This window comes from Palaemon carinicauda, chromosome 5 (genome assembly GCF_036898095.1).
Source record: "Palaemon carinicauda isolate YSFRI2023 chromosome 5, ASM3689809v2, whole genome shotgun sequence".
NCBI lineage: Eukaryota > Metazoa > Arthropoda > Malacostraca > Decapoda > Palaemonidae > Palaemon > Palaemon carinicauda.
This window is the reverse complement of record NC_090729.1, coordinates 141,712,025-141,733,570: the sequence shown is the minus strand read 5'-3', so window position 1 is coordinate 141,733,570 and position 21,546 is coordinate 141,712,025. Positions and strand designations below refer to the sequence as shown.

The following is a 21,546-nucleotide window of genomic DNA, read 5'->3' as shown; positions in this document are numbered from 1 at the left end:
TGGTGGCAGGCGCACTTCCACAGATGCAGGTATGGGGACAGGTCGCGGAGGAGTGCGTGAATACGCTCTGTCAGGTCAAGGCCAATGGCTGGGGGCAGCCAGGGCAACCCTGTCGGCATACGAGCCGTGCCATGACTCCCACACGACTGATGGCCAAATTCTCTACCTTCTGGCTTCGCTGATGGGATGCCTCGGTGAGAACACTCAACAGGTGTAGAACATCCTGCCAAGTGGCCTGATGGCCAGCGGAGACATTAATAGTGGCCAGAGACTTCCAACCAACTAGCAGCTCTGCTCTGAACAGGTCTGAGGAGCTTCCGCCTAAGCTCCCTACGGTCCAAACTACGGCGAGGATAGGCTGATCTGTGCAGGGAGGCCGACCAGACGGCGTAAATCTTCAGCAGTTCGCCCTTGCCACAGGTGGCACTGCTGAACCGGACCTTATGACTTGCATCACGCCGCTCTCGGGCTTCTCGGCACCAGTCGAGGAGGCGTTCCTTATGTCGGGGTACGAGATCTCGGGACCTCCTATGGCCGAGAACGACTCCTTGATTTCCCCCTTTAGGAATCTTTCTAGCTCAACGGTCCACCGGCCAGAGCTTCCTGCGGTATATTTACTCACACAGTAGACCTCAAAATCCCTCAGGAATCGGGCAAAACTCTGTCCAGTTTCTAGCTGGAAGATTCCAGGAGTCGAGGACCTTGAGCAGATCAGGCAGACTGCGTTCTGTCTGGAGGGACTGGACCTGGTTGGTGGAGACATCAGATAAGCTAACACTGGAGCAGGAGCTGGAAGTGTCACTACCAGAATCTTCACTGGTAGACTCCCTGCGATGATGTCGTCATTTCGGGTACGGCTGGTCTGGTGGTGTCCTTGGCCTGGCACCTGAGCTTTGGGATGGCCCCTGTCTTGGCTAGAATTGTCTCAGCTGTAGCTGCTGGAGCCTTTTCTGGCATACTGGCTTTGGCCGGGTTGACCAAGAACTGGTCTCGTAGTCCACCAGCTGCAGTCTCTGGCGGACTAAAGGGGTTAGTGGCTGGAACAGGCGAGGAAGCAAGCAGTCCCCCCCCAAGCAGGAGACTCCCAGAGGCCTGGTACAAGTGGGAGCAATGGTGAGAACCCCGGAGGGGGCTGGAGACATTGTATCACGTTTGTGTACTTGTTAGGAGGTTCCTTAAAGATTCTGGAAAAGGGACTGGCCTGCCGCTAGAGCTGTCAGTAGTGGAGGATGTCGGAGTTGAATCCTCACTAGCTTGCGAAACATGGTTTCAGCCCGCGAGATGCTCGCCTGTTCAGCAGTTGGACTTTACTCGCGACAATGCGTGGATCGCGCGCAACTCACGCGGAATCAAGAGATTCGCGCTCAATGGCACGCGAGTCGCAAGCAGATGTCACTTTTTTGCGAGCAACTGAGGACAAACGAGAAGTAGAAGGCCTCTGGAACTTTTGTACCAAAGGGGCACTCTGCACCCCTGAAGATGGTGGGGCTGGGAGCCTTGGAGTGGAGGAAACGCAGAAGGTGGGAGAGCGTTTGCATGCAGCAGAGCTGATAGAGGGGCATTGCATAGGTGAACGGTTTGTAAAGACACCCCAGGCTTTGAAAGGTGCTAGAGGTACTCTTGACAGAGGCTTTTCTAGGGGTTGGTCTATTTCATTTCCTTGTCCGGTCCGAGGTCGATAGGAATGAGGGTCAGGAGATGTAGCACCTTTCGGGGATGGAGAGCGCGCACGTCTTAGAGGTCCTCTAGAGGAGGGTCTTCTCGATCTAGTGTGTTTAGAACACTTAGATCGCGATCGTTTAGAGTGACGGTCTTTCGATTGTGAGTGTCTAGCTCGCAATCTACATTGCTTGCCTCGCGATCGTGAGTGCTTAGCGTGAGACTTTGAGCGCGAAGCCCGTGATCTTCATCGTGTGTGCGAAGACCATGATCATGATCGTGGGCGCGAGGCTTGAGCGTGAAGCTCTTGATTTTGAAGGGTGCGCCCTAGATCCGGAGTATCTCCTAGAAGACTTACGCATAGACCATGATGCCTACGGTCTTTATGGCGAGAGCGCGTAGCGCTATCATGCGAACGTTTAGATCGCGAACAATCTCTTGAACCTCGTCAATGGGGTTCGGGTGAGCATAAAGCTCGTAAAGGTGATCCTGTTACAGGACGGGATGTCATCACACGTCCAGGTGAAGGGCGAGCAGGTGGAGAGCTCGTCAAAGGAGGATCACTGCGCTCACTAGGACCGTCCTGCCTAACCTCATCAGCTTGCTGGGGCAGTGCACGCGAGCTGGAACCATCTCTGTTGGAAGAATCAAGGTTTATGTTAGGATTAGGCAGTGATGTTGCCCTAGGTTGGCAAGCGGGGACATCGTCAGCAGGAGGCCGTTGTAAAGGCGAACGAAAGTGGTCACATCCGCGCGTGGAAGGGCCAGGAGAGGGTGAAAGGTAGACTTCACAACACACCAGGGCAGATGATGAGGTTGCCACACAGGAAGGTTCTCTCCTCGCACTACGCTGAAGGAGTTGCAGAAGAGGCACCTACGAAAGAAGAGCAGAAACCCCCAAGGACGGCCAAGCCTGCAGCACATCCGCAAGGGAAAATAGCTTGACAATGGTTGGAGGTGAAGATATTTCACTAGGGGAAGCATCAACCCCCAGTCCCCCTAAGTCGACAAGGAGTAAGTCGGTCTGCGCTCCTAATTGACCGACTCCTAGAGGCAAGTGGGCAAGGAGGAGCTTTGGGAAGCGATCAAGGGGTGCGGGAAGAAAAAGAAGCCCGAGCTCTTTTCCCTGCGGAGGCAGACTCCGGGGAAGAAAGATCTCTCTTAGCTTTCTTCTTCCTGCGCCACCCAAACTTCTCCCACTGGGAGGCAGACCACTCCTGACACTCACTGCAGGGTGAAGCCAGCTAGCAGCAACACCACCGGGCAGGCAGGACACAGCAGATAGGGGTCTGTGTCCACAGACGACCTGAAGGTGCTGCAAGGGCGACCTTCACAACCAGGACAGGTAGACATGGGAGCATCAGAAGATGGAGTACTCTCACACCTGAAAAGAGAAAGGAAGCGTATAAAGTAATGGTTGTATGTCTAATGGCGAGCCTTGGGAAGAGGTGTAGAGCGGACACGTCCAATCTCAACCACCCAAAAGAGAAAAGTGAGGCAGCTCTGAGAACTGTGAGAAGATATAGGTGGCTGGGGTAGCCGCCACCTACCCCCTACTGACCCACAACAGTGGGAAGGTAGGGTTGCCACCTTGCATTTTCTTTGTCTATTGGCTGCCTTCCAGCTTCGCTGAAAGCGATATCCTATGTAAACAATGGAAGGTTTGTTAGTGCGGGAACAAACAATATTAGGCAGTACTTAGTGGGTTAATTATCCGAGCACAAGCAGTGGCAGTGAGTTGTCACAAGCAATGGCAGTGAGTTGTTAGATTAGGAATTATCTCACCCTAGGGTACCAAGCACTCGCAATATTTTGCTTTTTGCACCTGTCTCTGTAACTTAACCCTTACGAAATAGGAGATCTGACTGTGATAAGAATGAGTCCAGAAGAGAGAGATAATACGTCTGCACTTGACCGTAGCCAAAACAAAAGTGAAGGAGCACACTGAGTGAGTTTGTGAGCAGGGAGATCAGCCTGTCGCCCTACTACCCCCTCCAACTAATGAAGGATTGTTGACACCTAGTGTGAGTTTTTATGGTGAAATCAAGCTTGCGCTGATATATTTGTGTTGAAACAGTAGTTTTTTTACAGCAGCATAACCCTATTAAAGGACAGGGGTTTTTAATAGTGTAGGAACAAATGCTCTAGTACAGGCCGATATTCAATATAGGAATTTGGATACTTATTATTGGCCTGCTCTATAAGTCAAACTTCATTCATTGGGCTAGTTAATCTCTTCCCTTTTTATAATAAATGACAGCTCCTGCCAATGCACCTAATAAGCTCAGGGCTATTCCAAATGTATAAAATTATCACTGCAAGTTATTAAAAGCACAAAGAACAGGCACTGGTGTGTACAATTGCAAACTTCTCATGAGGATAGATGAGTAAAGTAATAAAAAAAACCACCAAAATACACTTACCATATCGAGAGAGGCTTTTGGAGTTTTTGACGGCGACAAGGTACCTGAGGGATCGTGCGCCCCATCTTACCCCAGACATAGTGATTATTCTCTATTTTCAATTTAGACTTCCAGTTATCCTTTAGTTATCTGCTTTTGCTAATAACTTCTTGTAAACAGTACTCAACACTGGAAGATAAGAAAGGGATTACTGAATAGCTATGATGTCATAAAAACACCTAAAACTCATCCCTTTTACTATTTAATAGATATGGAAAAATTTGTTAGGTTTAGTTTTGTGTAAAAAATATTAAGACAGATAATTGTAAAAAAAAAAAAAGATAAAATCATATTCTGAAAAAAATGCACTTACCCTAGATACACATTACATTGCTATGTCTAATATAAGACTTCCTGGTACTAACTGAAATCAGTGATTGTACAGTAATTTGTTACACAAGTGATTTGCACTTTTAACCGGAGTATGATTTCAGTGTAACCTGTAATAGCCATTAAAGCAACAACGAAGTAGTAGTTATAACAACTGTCAGGTGGTGCATCGAAGCCCTACCCACCTGTCAGTAAGCTAGACTAATCACTTTTGCCTTTTGGCTCGGGACTGTGACAGGTGGTTGAGGTGGAAGGGTAGCAAATTCATAAGTGCAGTACAGTACTTCATAAATTTGTGACTTGCTCTAATGCAGAAACCCCTTTCATCCTTTAAATAGAAGACCCACCCATTGGTGGGAGGCAGTTCCTGTTCTGTCTGGTTTTAACTTCCCCATAAGTGTCAATCTGCTTGGTCAAAAATAGGAGCAAAGGTGACGACTTCGGTATCCTCCTAACAAGTTTAGCAAAGGGATGCTAAAATCGTAGGGCTAGCACAGTAGCTTAAATATTGTATGGTATCTGGTCAATGGAGGATCCTAAATCCCTTTCTGGACAAGTTGTCAGAATGTGCACACACCTCTAGGCAAGAAATGGATTTGGCATACATTCATCCAACCACCCCCATTATTAGAAGAGGATGGGGAACGTACTTTCCGCAGATCGTCTGAAAAGAAAGGTTGTTCGGTTATGAGGCTTAACTGCATCATTGTCCAGTCCATCAAATAGGCTAAGTACTGCATTGCTGCTCCCTCAAGGAAAGGGAAAGAATGAATAGAAAAAGCCAGTCCCTGACTTCCATTCCCAGCCTCAAGCAATGACCATCATCTTAGAGGAGATGCTTCTCACAGGTGTTCTAGCTACAAACAGCTGTTGAGCAGCAAGCACAGGGCCAGGGATAAAGGTAGCCCAGGACTTGTAGGTATACTCTCGCAAAGAGTGGGAGGTGAAGGCTGTCTGGCATTTCCAGACTGCTGCCTTCAACCCTTGTGCCACTGGTAGGTTCTTCCTGAAGGCTAGTGTGGGAAGGATACCCTAAAAAATTTTCAGCTCTAGCATGAGTTGGGCCTGCAACCCCTTTGCCAGGTGAGGGATATGGTTGTCTGATGACCTCATGATGCCAGAAAGAAATAAAAAGTTTTAAAAATGTTATTTGAAATTCCCTAGTAATACAAAACAGTCCTTTAAAAAGGGATGTGTCTTCAGCAAAGCTGGAATGGCCATTGAATTGGTAATAAGGTACCTGGTTAACAACAGGTGGAACAAGGTTAGGCAACCACTCCCTCCACAGCCACAATGGAACATGACAAATTCAGAGATAATTTGTATTTTTCCCTAACTAATACAAACCTGTAGCTATTTACATTGGATATTACTTCGGCGAAGCTGAAAGGCAGCCATTAGATTTAAAGTGCGAGGTGGCAACCCTACCTAACAACTACAGTAATGCCTCACAACACGAAATTAATTAGTTCTGGAGTGGCTTTCGTAAAGTGATTTTTTAAGTGTTGGGAGTCACATTTCACATGCAAATTGTCTAATTCACTCCAAACCCTACAAAACACCACATTAAATCTCATAATAAAGCTACTGTATAACCACAATGAAATACTGTAAAGCCAAATACATTTGAACCATTCAATATACTTAAACTAACTGTTAATACCTGTAAATTAAGTAGTTATTACTACATAATGTAATAATAATGGGAAAATAATACAATACATACAGTACAATACTGTACATATACTAAATATACAGTTCCATATGTACTGTACTATTATCGTTACCCCTATTATAAACTACAGCTACATTTTCTGTTGTCTGAACCCATTTTCTTCAACTCTTTGAGATGGGTGACTATTTTATTCTCGGCCTAGCTGGCAAATCTTTTTTCTTAAAATGAAACATTTTTCGTAAAGTGAGTCATAAAAATATTCACATCTTGTTTCACGGCTTGATTGATTGATTTAGAGTTTTCAGGCATCCTGACATCTAAGGTCATTGATGCCGGTAACATTTAATTTATGTATACAAAAATAAAAAAATAAAATTGAATAAAAAATTAAAGAGTATTCAATTAAAATCATAAAAATTGAATGTCATAAAAGTTAAATATTTTTCAGAAGACCTGCTTCTGAAATAAATAAAAAATGCCACTTGCATGGTAGGACACATCATTTCCAAGAATCTTGGCAAGGATGAACCTGCCACCCTCACCTCGAGCCTCAAACAAATATCTATTCCTTAAGTTGTTATAATTGGGGCATTCGGTCAACAAATGCCTTACTGTTAGAGGTACTAAACAGTCGTCACAATACGGTTGGTGTTGGCCCTTCAGCAGAAACTAGTGTGTCAACCGAGTGTGACCAATACGGAGACAACAAAGAGACGTCTCCCATTTTCGGGGCATCATATTATACCTCCAAGGAGATATGTCATTTGTTACTTCCCTCATTTTATTGCCATCTTGACTATCCCATTGCTGTTGCCATTTATTGCAAAGCAATTTCTTGATGTCAGGTAAGAAATCATTACAGGGAATGGGATACCTTCTTAGCAGCAACTCGGATGCAGCTTCCTTAGCCAGTGAATCTGCCTTCTCATTCCCGGACACACCTACATGTGCTGGAACCCAACAAAATTGAACTGTTATACCTCTCCGTCCAATAATAAAAAGCCATTCTAAAATCTTTAAAACTAGAGGGTTATTAGAATTAAAAACTTCTATAGCTTGAAGGACACTCCTTGCATCACTAAAAATTGTAAAATTACCCTCCTTCTCCAACGCTATTTTCTCAATAGCGGTTAATATGCCATACAGTTCGGCAGTAAATATGGAAGCGGTCAGAGGAAGTGCACCTCTACAATTAAAACCATTACTATGTACTCCAAATCCAACGACAGCATCAGATTTGGAGCCATCAGTATAGATAAAAGTTGATCCTCTTTGTTCTTTAACACGTTCATTAAAAAGAGACCTGGCTTCTAGGTCTGACATATTCTTCTTATCTCCAATAAAATATTTACAAAAAGATATCTCTGGTAACTTCCATGGAGGCGTTGATGATACCTCGAATGGAAGTACCTTATTTCTAATTATATCCAGACTATTTAATAATCGTTTCACCCGAAAGCCATAAGGTTGAGGAGAGTTTGGGTTCAACTCAAAGTATGATGCGTGTCTTACAAGGCTTGCAGTCTGAAAGGCTACTAGAGAGTTAGGGAGTCTTTGCAAACTAAACCAATACCGAAGAATGGAAGACATTCAGTAAAGGTCTAGAGGTAACTCTCCAGCACCAACAAGGAGACTTGGGATAGGCGAGGTTTTAAAAGCTCCAGTAGACAATCTAATACCTGCATGATGTATCGAGTCTAATATTTTTAACCGGCTTGGGGTGGCTGAAGAATATATTTCACAACCATAACTAATTTTGGAAAAAATCAAGGCCTTGTATAATTTTAAAATGGTATTGCGGTCTGCCCCCCCCATGATGTATGGGACAATACTTTCAAGATATTCAGAGCTTCAACACATTTAGCTTTTAATGCTTTTAAGTGAGAAACCCATGTAAGACTACAATCAAATATCAAACCTAAAAATTTAGCTTCTCTTGCACATGGTATCCGTTGACCTTTAATGTATATATCCGGGTCTGGATGTACTCCCTGGATACGACAAAAATGGACAATGGTAGTTTTACTTGTCGAGAACTTAAATCCATTCATGTCAGCCCACTGGATAATTTTATCAATAGAGAGTTGAATTTTTCTCTCAACCATTGCCATTCTAGTGCCAGCAAATGATATTGAGAGATCATCCACAAATAATGTTGAGAGAACACCCTGGGGAATGGCTGAGGATATCCCATTAATTGCTAGTGCAAAAAGGGTTACACTCAGCACACTACCCTGAGGAACTCCTTCTTCCTGGCACTTACTCTCTGATGGAGTTTCCCCCACTCTCACTTGAAAAACTCCACGTGAAAGAAATGCCTGAATAAATAGGGGTAGCTCTCCTCTCAATCCCAATTCATGAATGGTTTTAAGAATACCATACCTCCATGTGGTATCATATGCCTTTTCAAGGTCAAAGAATACTGTAACATGGTGCTGTTTGGAAGCAAAGGCTTCACAAATAGAAGACTCAAGTTGTATCAACACATCAGTCGTTGAGTGCATTTTTCGGAATCCACATTGAATCGATGATAAAAATACCTTCTTTTCAAGGTACCACATCAGCCTTGCATTGACCATCTTCTCCATGATTTTACATAAACAAGATGTCAATGCAATAGGACGATAGTTTGCTGCTAAAAACTTGTCTTTACCGGGTTTTAATAAGGCTAAAATAATGGCTAGTTCCCAAACACTTGGGTAACTATGATCATGCCATATTCTATTAATAATGCTTAAAATAAATAGCTTTGTATTAAAATGTACATGTTTAATCATTGCATATGGAATTCCATCGGGTCCAGGGGCTGTATCATTGCAATGAGCAAGTGCGGAATCAAATTCTCTTTCAGTGAAAGGAGAATTATACGACTCTTCCCTTCCTGTTGCAAAATTTAAAATTTTCTTTTCTTCAGTGCTCCTATACTGGTGACCAGGGGCTCCTTCACACTTGCTGGATACATTTGAAAAATGATTAGCCAGGGCATTGCTAACATCATTTGCTTCAGTTACATACTGGCCATTCACCTTCAACACTGGTGGTGGGTTGGGGGTGAATTTGCCAGCTATCTTTTTTACTTTCCTCCACACAGAAGATGGTGGTGTTCTACTGTTAATGGAGGAAACAAAAGACATCCATGACTGGCGCCTTGCTTCTTTCATGGCACGGCGGAACTGTGCTCTACATTTCTTGTACATAATTAAATTCTCATCAGTTCTGCGTCTACGCAATCGTGTTAGAGATCTTCTTGTGGCTCTGTGGAGGGCAGTTAGTTCTGAAGACCACCACGGGACTGGTCGTCGTTTGAATAACCCTGTTGTTTTGGGAATTGAATTGACTCCTGCTGTATGGAGAGTTCCATTCAGTAAGTCTATGGCATCATCGATATTTTCAACCTGTCCTGCATCCCCCTAAATTTCGCTTAGCTCACGAAATTTATCCCAGTCCGCCTTGTCAAGATTCCATCGTGGCGATCCCTGTAAAGGTGGACCATTGTTGGTGTTTATAATGATTGGTGCATGATCACTAGTATGCCAATCATCTAATGTCCTCCAATCAAAATCGAGAAGGCAGTTAGAGCTTGCAACTGAAAGGTCAATGCATGACAAGGTACCTGTCTGAACATGGAAGTGTGTGGGCTCTCCTGTATCAAGGAGTCCCACATCCTCATTCTCCATAATTGATGAGATTATATTGCCCCTTGTGTTTGCTAAAACATCACCCCACAAAGGATGTCTACCATTCAAATCTCCAAGTAAAAGAAAAGGTTGAGGGAGTTGTTGAATCACCTCCACTAAGTTATCATACAAAATGTTATCATTTGGAGGCAAGTACAGAGAACAAATTGTATATTTTCGCCCTATGTCAATCTGTACAACCACTGCCTGCAGAGGTGTACGAATAGACAGAGAAACTTGGGGAACATCTCGACGAACGTATACGAGACTTCCGCCATGGCTCCCCACTTGGTGATCATATGGTGTCCTATAACTAATATATTCGCGAGGACAAGGGGTATTATGATCAAGTTTGCTCTCCTGTAGACAAATAATTATGGGGGAATGCTCATGAATAAGGAGCTTAAGTTCTTCATATTTGGCCCTTAAACCTTCACAGCTTGAAAATTTCGTTAAGCAGTCTTCCGTGAAGAGAAGTATGACTGTAATAGTGGGTAGGTAAGAGGTAGTTGGGGGCTACCCAGTCACCTATATCTACTCACGGTTCAATGAACCACGTGACTTTTTGCTTGCCGGCAGGACTTACTGGGGGACAGGTGATGGAGGGCCAATTTAAATAAATAGCTATAGGTTTGTATTAGTTACGGAAAAACACAAATTATCCCTGAAATTGTCATTTGTTCCCATGCTAACAAACCTTCCGCTATTTACTGTATATTGGATGACTCACCCTTAGGAGGGCGGTAAGTCCGACTACTGACTCGTCACTGACCCGGGATTCCCTCGTACAGTCTTAGACTGTAATCAAGGGAAACCTTGCACCTCGCACATCAATACAAGTGAGTGTGATAGCGACCTGAGCAACGAAAGTAGTTGTGCGAGATATCATAAGAATGTCTTGGTAAGAAGATGCTCCTAGTTGAATAGGAGCCCTACACAAAAAGATGTTTCCCAAGGCCTACCTCACAGGAGGCGTTGGGGACATGTATGAGTACTGTATAGGAAAAACAACTTGGTTCACAAGGGAAGTGGTTATTACCTGTAGATGTTGAAGCCAACTTTGCAAAGGGACCCATGGTGCTGTTCCTCTAAAGAGGGGAGGATGCTAAAAGTAAGAGCCAGGCATACTTTCATTCATCCCAGTCTTACCCCGGGTAGCCAATGCCTTCAACCTTCTACTACATGTCCAACAAGGAGCCCGTGGTATTATTAAAACACTTATTGTGTTACCAACACAATAAGTAGGGTGAGGTGAAGATTAGACACATATCCACTCTACCAATGGCACGGTTTGTGTCACAAAGGAGCTGCTTGAAAAAGTTATGGATGGATTCTGCCTTAAAATGTTCAGAGCTCTGGGTCATCTTTATGAGGAGGAGGAGACGGATTCTGTGACTGGTATAGGACCTGTGTCCCCGTCACAGACGAGATCCTTACAACCGCCTTTGACCTTCTAATTCCTAGGGTTAGCGAAGCGTGCTGAACCTAAGCAGCGAACTCCTTCATTGTTTTCCTGAGGTATGGCCTCAATATAATCACTGGGGTGACAAAGAAAAACAATGGCGAGTATCTGACCCAGTGTGCTATACCCTTCGGGCAAGGTAATTACCCTCCTCAAGGTATGTCTCAAAGTAATTACCTGTGTTACAACCTTGATTACAAAGCGGCAGGTTCCCCGTTGTAGGGCTTGACCCTGAGGTTCAAGCTGCCCGGAACATAATAGGATGTTACTTGGTTTCTCACCATGAGCAAGAGACGTTAAGAGAGACCATTAGGGTATGTCTCTCTTTTGGTCGAGTGTCACACTGGGGAAGACCTGCCTTTGGGATCAGGGGAAGATCTACAGTTTAGAGCTACCCTTCCCGTAAAAGGCTGTATTACCCCACTACGGGTAATCGGTTCAAACTCTAGAGAGAGCAACGAGATGCTCGATGGATGAGCAAAGGTCTTCCACTGCCTGAGCCTAAGAGCGTGATTTCCTTCGTTGGCAATTTTTGAGTGCTTACTAGAATAGCACTCTTGAGAAGAGGAAAAAACCAGACTTCACTTGACTCTCACCATGGAGTATCTAGTCGTAAAGGAAGTACGTAATGGGTTCTCCAGAGATGTAGACATGCTGTCTTTTCAGCAAGACAAGTCTTGCTGACAAGGCTAAACCAAAGCTCTAGTCAAGTCCCTTAATGAGACAAGTCAGACTATTAGTCTGTAAGGAAGTGGGGAGAAGCCCTTTATTCCTTCCCGGAAGAAAATTGCTCGAAAAAGTAAATCAAACAGGAAACAACAGTCCTTCTCCTGCCAAAAGATCACTGCTTGTCATTGATATTCATTCCGTTACAAGAAGGTAGATCTATAAAACAGAGGCTGTAGGAGGAATACTCCTGCAGATGAGGTGGAGTCTATAAAATCCAAACCCTTGGACATGATACCCCGAAGGGGAGAACACGTAAGAGCAGGAAGTGTTTTCCTGCTCCTCCGTGGTCTCCCCTTCGGGGTATCCTATCCACGGGTTTGGATTTTATAGCCTCCAACCCTTCTGCAGGAGAATTCCTCGGTATGACAAGGCTAGACCATAGCTCTAGTCGAGTCCCTTAATGAGACAAGTCCGACTGTAAGTCTGCACGGAAGTGGGGAGAAGCCCTCTATTCCTTTCCCGAAGAAAATTGATCACTAAAGGGAATCGAACAGGAGACAGCAGTCCTTCTCCTACCAAAAGAATATCACTCCTTGTCATTGATATTCATTCCGCTTCCTGAAGGAAGACCTCTAAAACTGAGGCTGTAGGAGGAATACTCCTGCAGAAGGGGTGGAGTCTATAAAATCAAAACCCGTGGACAGGATACCCCGAAGGGGAGACCACGTAAGAGCAGGAAGTGTTTTCCCTCGAACGGAAAAACGACGAATCACTGTCATTCCCCCCGAGACTTTCCCGAAGATAGAAGGTGCCTACTAAGGGATTAAGAGACGCTATCATTTGTGCTCTGATCACAGTCCTAAGGACATATGGCCCTGTATGTGGCCCCCTCTTTTCTTTGATGCCTCTATAGGAAGCGTCAAACCCAGAAGAACGAGATCTACCCCTTGGGAGAGATTCTTGTCAGGCAGTCTTTTAACTAAGACCGTTACTTGCTCAGGTCTTGTAGATGACCAAGAGAAGGACGATCCCTAGTGCTGAAGCACCTGGGACCCGGCTAGTTCTTCAGATGTCGCACTCGACGGGGATTAATGAGGTCTTGTCGGACCTACATTAGTTTCTACATGGTAATGACACAATCTACGGATATCCGTATAGGATATGGCCTTTGTGTCATTCCTTTGATTATTCGAATTACAGATCAATTTAAATGGAAGGAGATGTCTCGCAGGAGTTCGAGACTTTAAATCAGTCAGTAGGCCGAGGTCTTCCTGACGAGAGCCGATCCTATACAGGAGGCTAACTGGTTGATCTCAAAATCTTCCCTTGCATGACAAGGTTTGAAGTTTCAGCTTGCCTCACGAGGAGAGACTAAAAGTAGAGACTTTTAATAGACGAAGCATAGCTATATTCTGGCATCCCCCGTTTTCCTATGAGATCAGATGCTCCAATCATGAGGAAGAAGATAGAGGCTGCTTACCATTTCCAAGAGGAAGATGGAAGATACAAGATAGTATCCTTGTAGCTAAGTCTGGACTTTCTTTCCTTGGCGAAAAAGACACGAGCCGATTATTTCAAGATCGTGGGAGGGGTTCTCTTATGAAAAACAAATACAGTATATTCATTCCCAACCACTCCGGCCTAAGGAGGAGCTCCGGTTAAGGGAGAAAGTCATCATCTGACTTCATAAACAAGCCTGAGTTTCATGAAGAGTAGATAAGAGAGGTTTCCCCGGAACAGAAGCAGATGGAGGTTGAATGTGTTTCCACTAAGGTTCGAGGGAACAAGATCCGTCACCTCTGGAGACTGTGTCTTGGTAACAAACTCAGGGATGAAACTGAACGTTGCCTTTCACCCTTCTCATGAATAGGCGGTGTCGAACGAGACACCACAAAGTTGCTTGACTCGTTTGGCCGCTGTCAAAGTGTGTAGGAACACTGTCTTGTAAATCAGGTGAAAATTTGTTGCCCAGTGAAATGGACCGTAGGGAGGTCTCCTTCAAGACCAGTGAACTCGAACCATGTTCCGAGAAGGTGGTCTCAATTCCGACTGGGAAAAGGCAAGTTTGTAAGTCCGCACTAGTTAGGAAAGATCTAGCGATGAGGGGATGTCCCATCCTTTCAGTTTGAAGGTGAGACTCAAGGTTGAGTGATTGTCTTTTCCTCCTGCATGTCCTCAAGGATTCCGCTATTGCTGGAATAGAGGTATCGAGTGGAAGATACACTTTCCCATGACACCAACCACAGAGGACGTTATACTTTGCCTTGTAGACTGATGCTGAGGAATTCCTCAGATATCCAGACAACCTCTTCGCAACTTATTGCGAAAAGCCTCTCTGAGAGAGGAGGTGCTGGGTAGTCTCCAGGAATACGATCATAGCAAAGCTATAGCTTGTGGTAGATGTCGAAGTGTGGTTGTCTTTGATGTGGAGAGGGTTCTCTTGAATGCTACGTCAGGAGTTGCAGAAGGTTTTGGAAACCGTTCCGTGTAATGCCATAGCAGAGCTATGATAGACTTTGAGAAGCTGACCGATGTTCTAGCCTTGTTGAGTACCCTTCTCTTCAGACAAAATGGAGACGAGACGTAAACGTCGTTGTTTTGCCCGCTGTTGTTGGCATGCCTCTTGCCAGAGAGCGTTGAGGTCTAGGACAGGGGGGCAGCGGAAGCCTGAGGTTTAGGGGCGCTGCGAACAGATCCACAGTTGGAGAACCCCATAAAGTCAGGACTTTTGTGGGCTACAAGGTGATCCAAAGACCATTAGGTACACCTTATCTGAGATGCTGTGCACAGATTGTTGGCGAGCACAATCCTCTAGTCTGGAATGAAGCGGGCTGATAGTGGTACCAAGCGGACTTCGGCCCATCCTAGTATTTATACTGTTAGGTGGGAAGAGGCTGCGAGCAAGTTCCTTCCTGCTTATTGATGTGAGCCCCTATGTGGTGTTGTCGCTCATCACACCACTGAGTAGCCCGTCAGGAACTGATGAGGCTGTTGAAGGACCGGAAAGTTGGCCTTCATCTTTTAAGAGATTTAAGTGAAGGTACTTTTGGACTGGACACTGTCCAGAGGCCTGAGGTCGTGTGGTGCATCACGATGGTCCCTCACCCCCTCTTTTGATGTGTTTGAGCGTAGCATCAAGTCTGGGGGGGAGGGGGGGAGGATGACAAGGGTACACCACTCCGTAGATTCTCGACTGCCACCCATCTCTTGAGGTTTGTCCAAGCTTCTGGTCCGATGGGGGATTAGAATGTCCGGGAAATCGAAGGCCTCATTCCAATCGGACTCAAGCTGCCACTGGAGAGAACAAATTCTGAGGCAGCCGTTGGAAGCTACACAGGCCAGGAATGATAGGAGTCCGAGGAGAAAGTCACTCTGGGCTGGGAGGAATTCTTGTCTTGAGAAAGGGTCTTGTGACCTTTCTAAGCCTCGTTACCCTAAGCCTCGTTACCCTGTCTTTGATGAAAAGGTTTTTGTGGAGATTGGTGTCTGGAATCATTCCCAGATATACCAGTTTTCTGATAGGGAAATAGGGAAAACTTCCCAAGGTTTACCATGATCACCAGATCTTGGTAAAAAAAACTTCAGAGGTTTAGGTGCTAACGCAAGGTTGTCACCGAGTCTGCTGGGATCAGTCAGTCGTCCAGAAAACGGAGGAGACAGAAGCCGATCCTGTGAGCTCTGGATGAGTGCTGCAGAAAGACTGAAGCACAGTGCCCTGAACTGGTGTTTCTTGTTGTCTAGACTGAATCTCCAATACTTCCTAGATGATGGATGCTTTGGGCCTGCAAATATGCATCCTTTAGGTCCAGTGTTCACATGAAGACATGTGGTCTTACTCCTTGTCCCAACTTCTCCAATATGGTGTGGACATCGACCCAGAGGGACAGCCTTGCGGATCCTTTTGCATGGGAGTTTGTTGACGCTGGAGTCTTGACTCGTGGAGGAAAAGATGGGACGTGATACCCTGTGTAACGATTCTTCCCTGAGAGAATTCCTTTAACTGATAGTGGGTAAGGCAACGCTTGACCCTACCATGCGCCCTGACGGTGTTTGTGCTATTCCTTCGAACAGCATTGGTCTGGCGAACGTTAACCAATGGCTAATGGCTGGGTATCGTGGCTACTGAGCAGTTGGAGAGTGCTCACAAGTAGTCACCTGTCGACAAGTCGCTGATGGGGGGCTGTCGATCGCCTGCTGATTGCTTTAGTGGATTGGTATGATGGCGAATGGCGAGTATAAGTGCGGTTTGCTTTCCGATCTAAGGAACCACGGGCAGAGGTTGACTTGAGAATCTGAGTGAGGAACTGCTGGTGAACAGCAAACTGCTAATGATTGGTGAATCAGCGATGTGAGCCGAAGATGGTAACTAACAGGCAGATGAAGGCTGTCTGGTTAGTCAGCCAAGGAAGGTTTTTGATTAATGAGTTGGCGATCAGCTTGGAGAGTCCTGAGAAACAGCAGAATGGTTTAATGATTGTCAGTTGGTGATTGGTGAGCCATTGACGATCAGCGCTCAATCAAGGACTGGCAATCGGCGAACTAATGATCAGTCAGTTGATGATTTCTCATTGGTGGAAGATGAGCTGGAAATCGGCGATCGGCGGACAAGTGAACGGCAGTCGGTGAACTAGTGATCAGCGAACTGGCAATTAGAGATTTGCGAACTAATGATAGGCAGTTTGCAATATCCAGATCGTGCTTGCTGACAATGGTACTGTCAGAAAAACCTACAGAAAAGAAAGGGACCAAGGGTTCCCTGTGAGGAATCTCGAGCGATGGTAGATGCGGTGGATCCGCCTATGAAGATGGAATCTTCGGGATCTTGAACCCTTCTGTGAAGCCTCTCCCCTCTTTTCCTGGTGGGCGTGATGTAATGCATACGCGGGGAGGGGAATGGGGCAATGGTGACCTGTCAAAAAGTTTTCCCTTTCGTTCTTTTTACCTCTTGAGCGAGTGAGGAGGAGAGTACTGGAGCGTTGGCGAGCGCTTATGCCCAGGATGATGCTGGTGTGCAGTTTCTAGAGAATGCGCAGGAGATCGCTGGGGCATTGAAATGCGCTGATGAGCAGGCGAGTGCCGAGGCACCGAAGGGCGCTGAAACATTGGAGAGTGCCGATGCTCTGGACAGCCTTGAATTGTTGAAGGGCGTTGACGTAATGCTGGTGCACTGGAGGGTGCTAGATAGAAGACACACTCTTCCTTGTATAACAATTTATTTAGTCAAAAGGATGACTGATGAGTCACCTGGTACACAGGAGACACAAACTTAAGTAACAGAAGATACAAACATAAGTAAAGAAGATACAAACATGAGTAATGAATAAACTGAGGTAAATGACATATCTATCCATCTCGTTTTCATAGGGGGAAGTTTTAAGAGGTACAAATAAAACTTGATGGGCTGGAAACAGCAACTTGTGAAAGTTCTGTAGTAAGTCTGACTACCAAAATATAAAAACATCAATAGTTTTTGGAGCACTTGATCAGTTCACATAGCCCGGATTAATTATACATGTGACTCAAATGCCATTCGTCAATGGCACTTCCATACACTTAATATAGAGACCTCATCTCTCTTCCATGGGGGTGTTATTGTGACCCACAAAAGACCCTGGGCTCAAAGTGAACAGTCACACTAACCCTTAAAATGTTATCTAAAAGGCACCGTTTCCCTAGTGCCTGATTTGTTATGAGGCATAAGATGCCTCAGGGATAATAGTAGCTTAGTAACTGGTGGAACACTTGTGGATTCTGGTGAGGATGGACCTGACGGAGTGGTGACAGGTTCCTGTTGATCCGGTAACTGCATAGGAGTTGTAGCTGTCAGCCTTGGGTTGTGGTGTCGTTGGCTCTGTATACGAGACTTCAACTGGAGCTGGTGCAGCTTCTGGCTCAGGTAGACCTTCTGCAACTTCAGTCATGATAGGTGCGGTGCTCGCAGGCTGGTTGAAGCCGGTTCTGGGGTGAGTGTGAAGTACGGGATTAATCCTATCAGGAGGAGGCTGGTATGGTCAGAATCTCCTAAGACGTTGACGATTTCTGAGCGTCACTCTACCATATCCATCGACCCGAATAGCATACTGATGGAACTGGCGGACTTCAATTATCACTCCAGTGCGGTCCCAGTGTCTAGGGTGATTGCCTACCAGGTTCTGTAAGTACACATGATCTCCAACTTTCAAAGGTGGCAGTTGTGTGGTACGTAAGGACCACTTCTCACATTCTCGTGAGTGGCCCTTTGCTAAGACCACTTCCCTGTTCTTCTTCGGCAATTTGTGTTACAGAGGTACTGGATGAAGAAACTGATTTAGCTGTACACCACTCTCTAAAAACCTCCCACTTGGACTGGTACACCTTGATGGTTGATCCTCTTTGTCCTAGTGATAGCCTTAGCTGCCTCCTTCAAAAATCCTCTAGATCTTGCGAGTTTTTCGATAGTCTGAAGGCAATCAGACGTAGAGCTTGGAGGTTTAGATGGTTTCTTGCCAAGTGAGGTTGCTTGAGATGATCTATTCTTAATGGCAGGCTTTTTGGAACGTTCACCATCCATTCCAGTACCTCTGTGAACCAACCTCTTGACGGCCAGAAGGGAGCCACTAAAGTCAACCTGGTTCCCTCGAGAGACACGAGCCTTTGTAACACCTTGTACAGCACTATGAATGGTGGGAACGCGTACTAGTCCATGCCACGAGCTGTTTGACGCTCGGGGTCGCATTGTGCTTGATGGTTAACGTTGCATCTCGATAGACACTCGACGTCCTGTTAGATGGACGTACGACGTCACGCTTGTTTGCTTGACTCCTTGGGTTAAAAATGGCTAAAATGCGACATTTAACTAGGGAGTTGGAGACCTGGGGCGATCAGTCTTAAGAGGGCGTTGGCACTCAGGAGAGCGTTTGCGCACAGGCGAGTGATCGCGAGGGCGCGCAGTAAGATTACTGCGCACATCTGAAGAGATGGAGGGAGACGAACGCGCAGGCGAACGGTCGCGAACAGGAGCTCTAGATGAGCGCTGTTGCGCAGGAGCAGAAGGGCGCGAGGGCGAGGCGACGGGATGGAACCCTTGCCTAAGTCCAGATCTGGCGATCGTTGGCGCGCTGGGCGCGCATCAGGAACAGGCTGTGTAGTAGCGCGGCTGCGCACAGGAGAACGAGGGCGCTCAGGAGAACGTAGGTGCGCCTTGCGCACATCAGCAACATGAGGGCGCTGCTATTTCACAGGAGACCTGCGAGAAGGAGAGCGCTGGCGAGCAGGTGATCGCTGCCAAGCAGGAGAGCGCTGGCGAGTTAAGTCCGAAGACTGTAACTCTGGAGAGCGCTTGTGCGCTACTGCACGCGAACGCGCAGGGGAACCCTGACGCGCAAGGGACTTACCCACACCGTAAGTAGAGTCCCTTTTCCCCGAAGGGATCAGTGCCTGTTGGATGACAGGGTGAGAAGGCGCCCAAAGAGTATCTGCAGCCAGGAACGGAGAAGGCAGGTGGGAAGGTCTGGCAGGCGTGGGAGATCGCGAACGATCTGCGGAGAGGTCAAGGGACGCTACTGTGACAGTCTGCTTCTGACGGGGGTGCTCCTCCTCAGGGGAAGGAGTAGGAGAGGACGAACCAAAGAGGCGCCTCCTAACTCCCTTATAGGGAGAAGGAAGTCCTCTGTTGCGGAGAGGCCGACGGGCCTTACGGCAAATACGACCTCGAGGAAGGGCGTCCAAGTCATCAGTCCTCCGAAGAGGAGTCTCTGTCAGCGCGCTCCCCCGAGGGGGAGACCCGCCTGCAGGAGAGACCGTGGGACTCCCCTACCCCCTCGAAGGATGTTCGGAGGGGGGAGGAGAGCCTTCAGCAACGTCCGCAACAGGCGCAGCATCAAGGGTTTGACCAGACCCGTCGGAAGGCTCTGCCAAGACAGTGTCGACAATATTCGAAGGGAGTACCTCCGGTATTACCGGCGACTGTTTGACCGCAGCACCCAACTGGATCAGGTCAAACAGGGCTTCCTTGGAGGGCAAGCCCTTAAGCCCCAAGGAAGCCCAAAGCTGGAATAAATCATCATTAGACACAGTTTGGTCATATTCATTAAAATCCAAAATATCCTCCCCCGGAGGAGAAGAGGGAGCTGCCACACTAAGGGAGGCAACGCCCTCTCCCACACCCCGAGGTCGGGAAACACCACTTGGGCCTGCGCTACCACTCGGCAGTCTCTCACGAGAGTCCGATCGAGTGGGAGCTTCGGAGGAGGTTCGGGCGGCGGAAGAGGAGTCCTTAGAGCCTTCCTTCTTCAAGGTTGCCCCTGAAGGAGAATGGTCTCTCTCTTGGACTTCTGCATACGCCGACGGCCGAACTTCTCCCACTGGGAGGCAGACCACTCCCTACACTCACTGCAAGTATTCTCCCTCTCACACCGTTGACCTCGGCACTGCGGGCAAAGGGTGTGAGGATCGGTGTCCTCCGCTGACATGAAGGTCCCACAAGGGCGGCCAGCGAGTCCAGGGCACTTGCGCATAGCGATGATAACGGTCGAGGCCAACTTCCAAACACACAGAACTAGAAAAAGCAAAAAAACAAATTAAGGCTGTCATTAACGAGGACGAAAACAGAAACGTCCGTACTTCGTCCGAGCCAAAAGTGAAGTGAGACAACTCACCAGTGTGTGGGGGGAGGGGTAGCAAGCTACCCCTTCCCTACCCCCTGCTAACTAGCGGGGGGGGGGGGGTAGTTAACCCTCGTTAAAAATCTAATGGCTCGTCATTTCAGCTACGCCGAAAGAAATACCCTATGTAAATAGCGTGGTTTGTATTTCGGTTACGGAACAAATTTATTTTTATGTGTTAAGTTTATTACCATATACAGTATTCAAAACTTGGTTACAATAGTTCTTATTATCGTTAGATGAGAATAGCATTTAAAAACAAAAAACCCTACTCCATCCCTTAACTTGCCCTCTCTTGGAATATGAAATAAAGCATGTGTATTGGGGATCATTTCAGCTATCTTAGACTTGTCAAAATAATTTATCCATATTTCTGATTTCAGTAATAAACAATGTCACATTTCTCAAAAGACTGAATATTTGTATATCAGCTGTTTAGAACATCCATAGTATACATGATCTGTATTCTCTGCTATGCTCGTCAATTCTATATCCAAAGCTTGGCCATTTATTGAATTCACTATATCATTATTATTAATATTACTGGCTAAGCTACAACCCTAGCTGGAAAAGGATGCTAAAAGCCCAAGGGCTTCAACAAGGAAAATAGCCCTATGAGGAAAGGAAATTAGTTAAGAGAATACTGTTGTGTGCCCAAGTGTACCCACAAGCAAAATAACTCTAACCCAAGACAGAAGAAAATCATGTTACAGAGGCTATGGCACCATCTACGACTAAAGAACAATGGTTTGATTTTGGAGTGTCATCCTATTAGAGTTGCTTACCACATTTAAGTCTCTTCTACCCTTACCAACTTAATGCAATGTATACATTTTACTTCTTGAGAGTTACATACCTTGGTGTTATGATTTCAGCATATTAACCCACACACTATCATATCTTGAACTTACAGTCTTTTTCAAAATATCCATACCTTTGAGAGTGATAGCAGGAGATCCTGTGGTACCTA

General features: G+C 46.1%; 1 protein-coding gene across 5 annotated transcripts in view; it reads right to left on the bottom strand.

Annotated features, from left to right (window-relative positions):
• The window catches only part of ClpX (Caseinolytic protease chaperone subunit), a 241,868-nt gene that overhangs the window by 218,186 nt on the left and 2,136 nt on the right, over nt 1-21,546 (bottom strand). For all 5 annotated transcript variants that reach the window (XM_068374151.1, XM_068374155.1, XM_068374153.1 and 2 more), the window contains exon 2: nt 4,083-4,250. In XM_068374151.1, coding sequence (XP_068230252.1) covers nt 4,083-4,161 — 79 coding nt within the window. In that variant the 5' untranslated portion in view covers nt 4,162-4,250. The remainder of the gene's footprint in view (nt 1-4,082; nt 4,251-21,546) is intronic.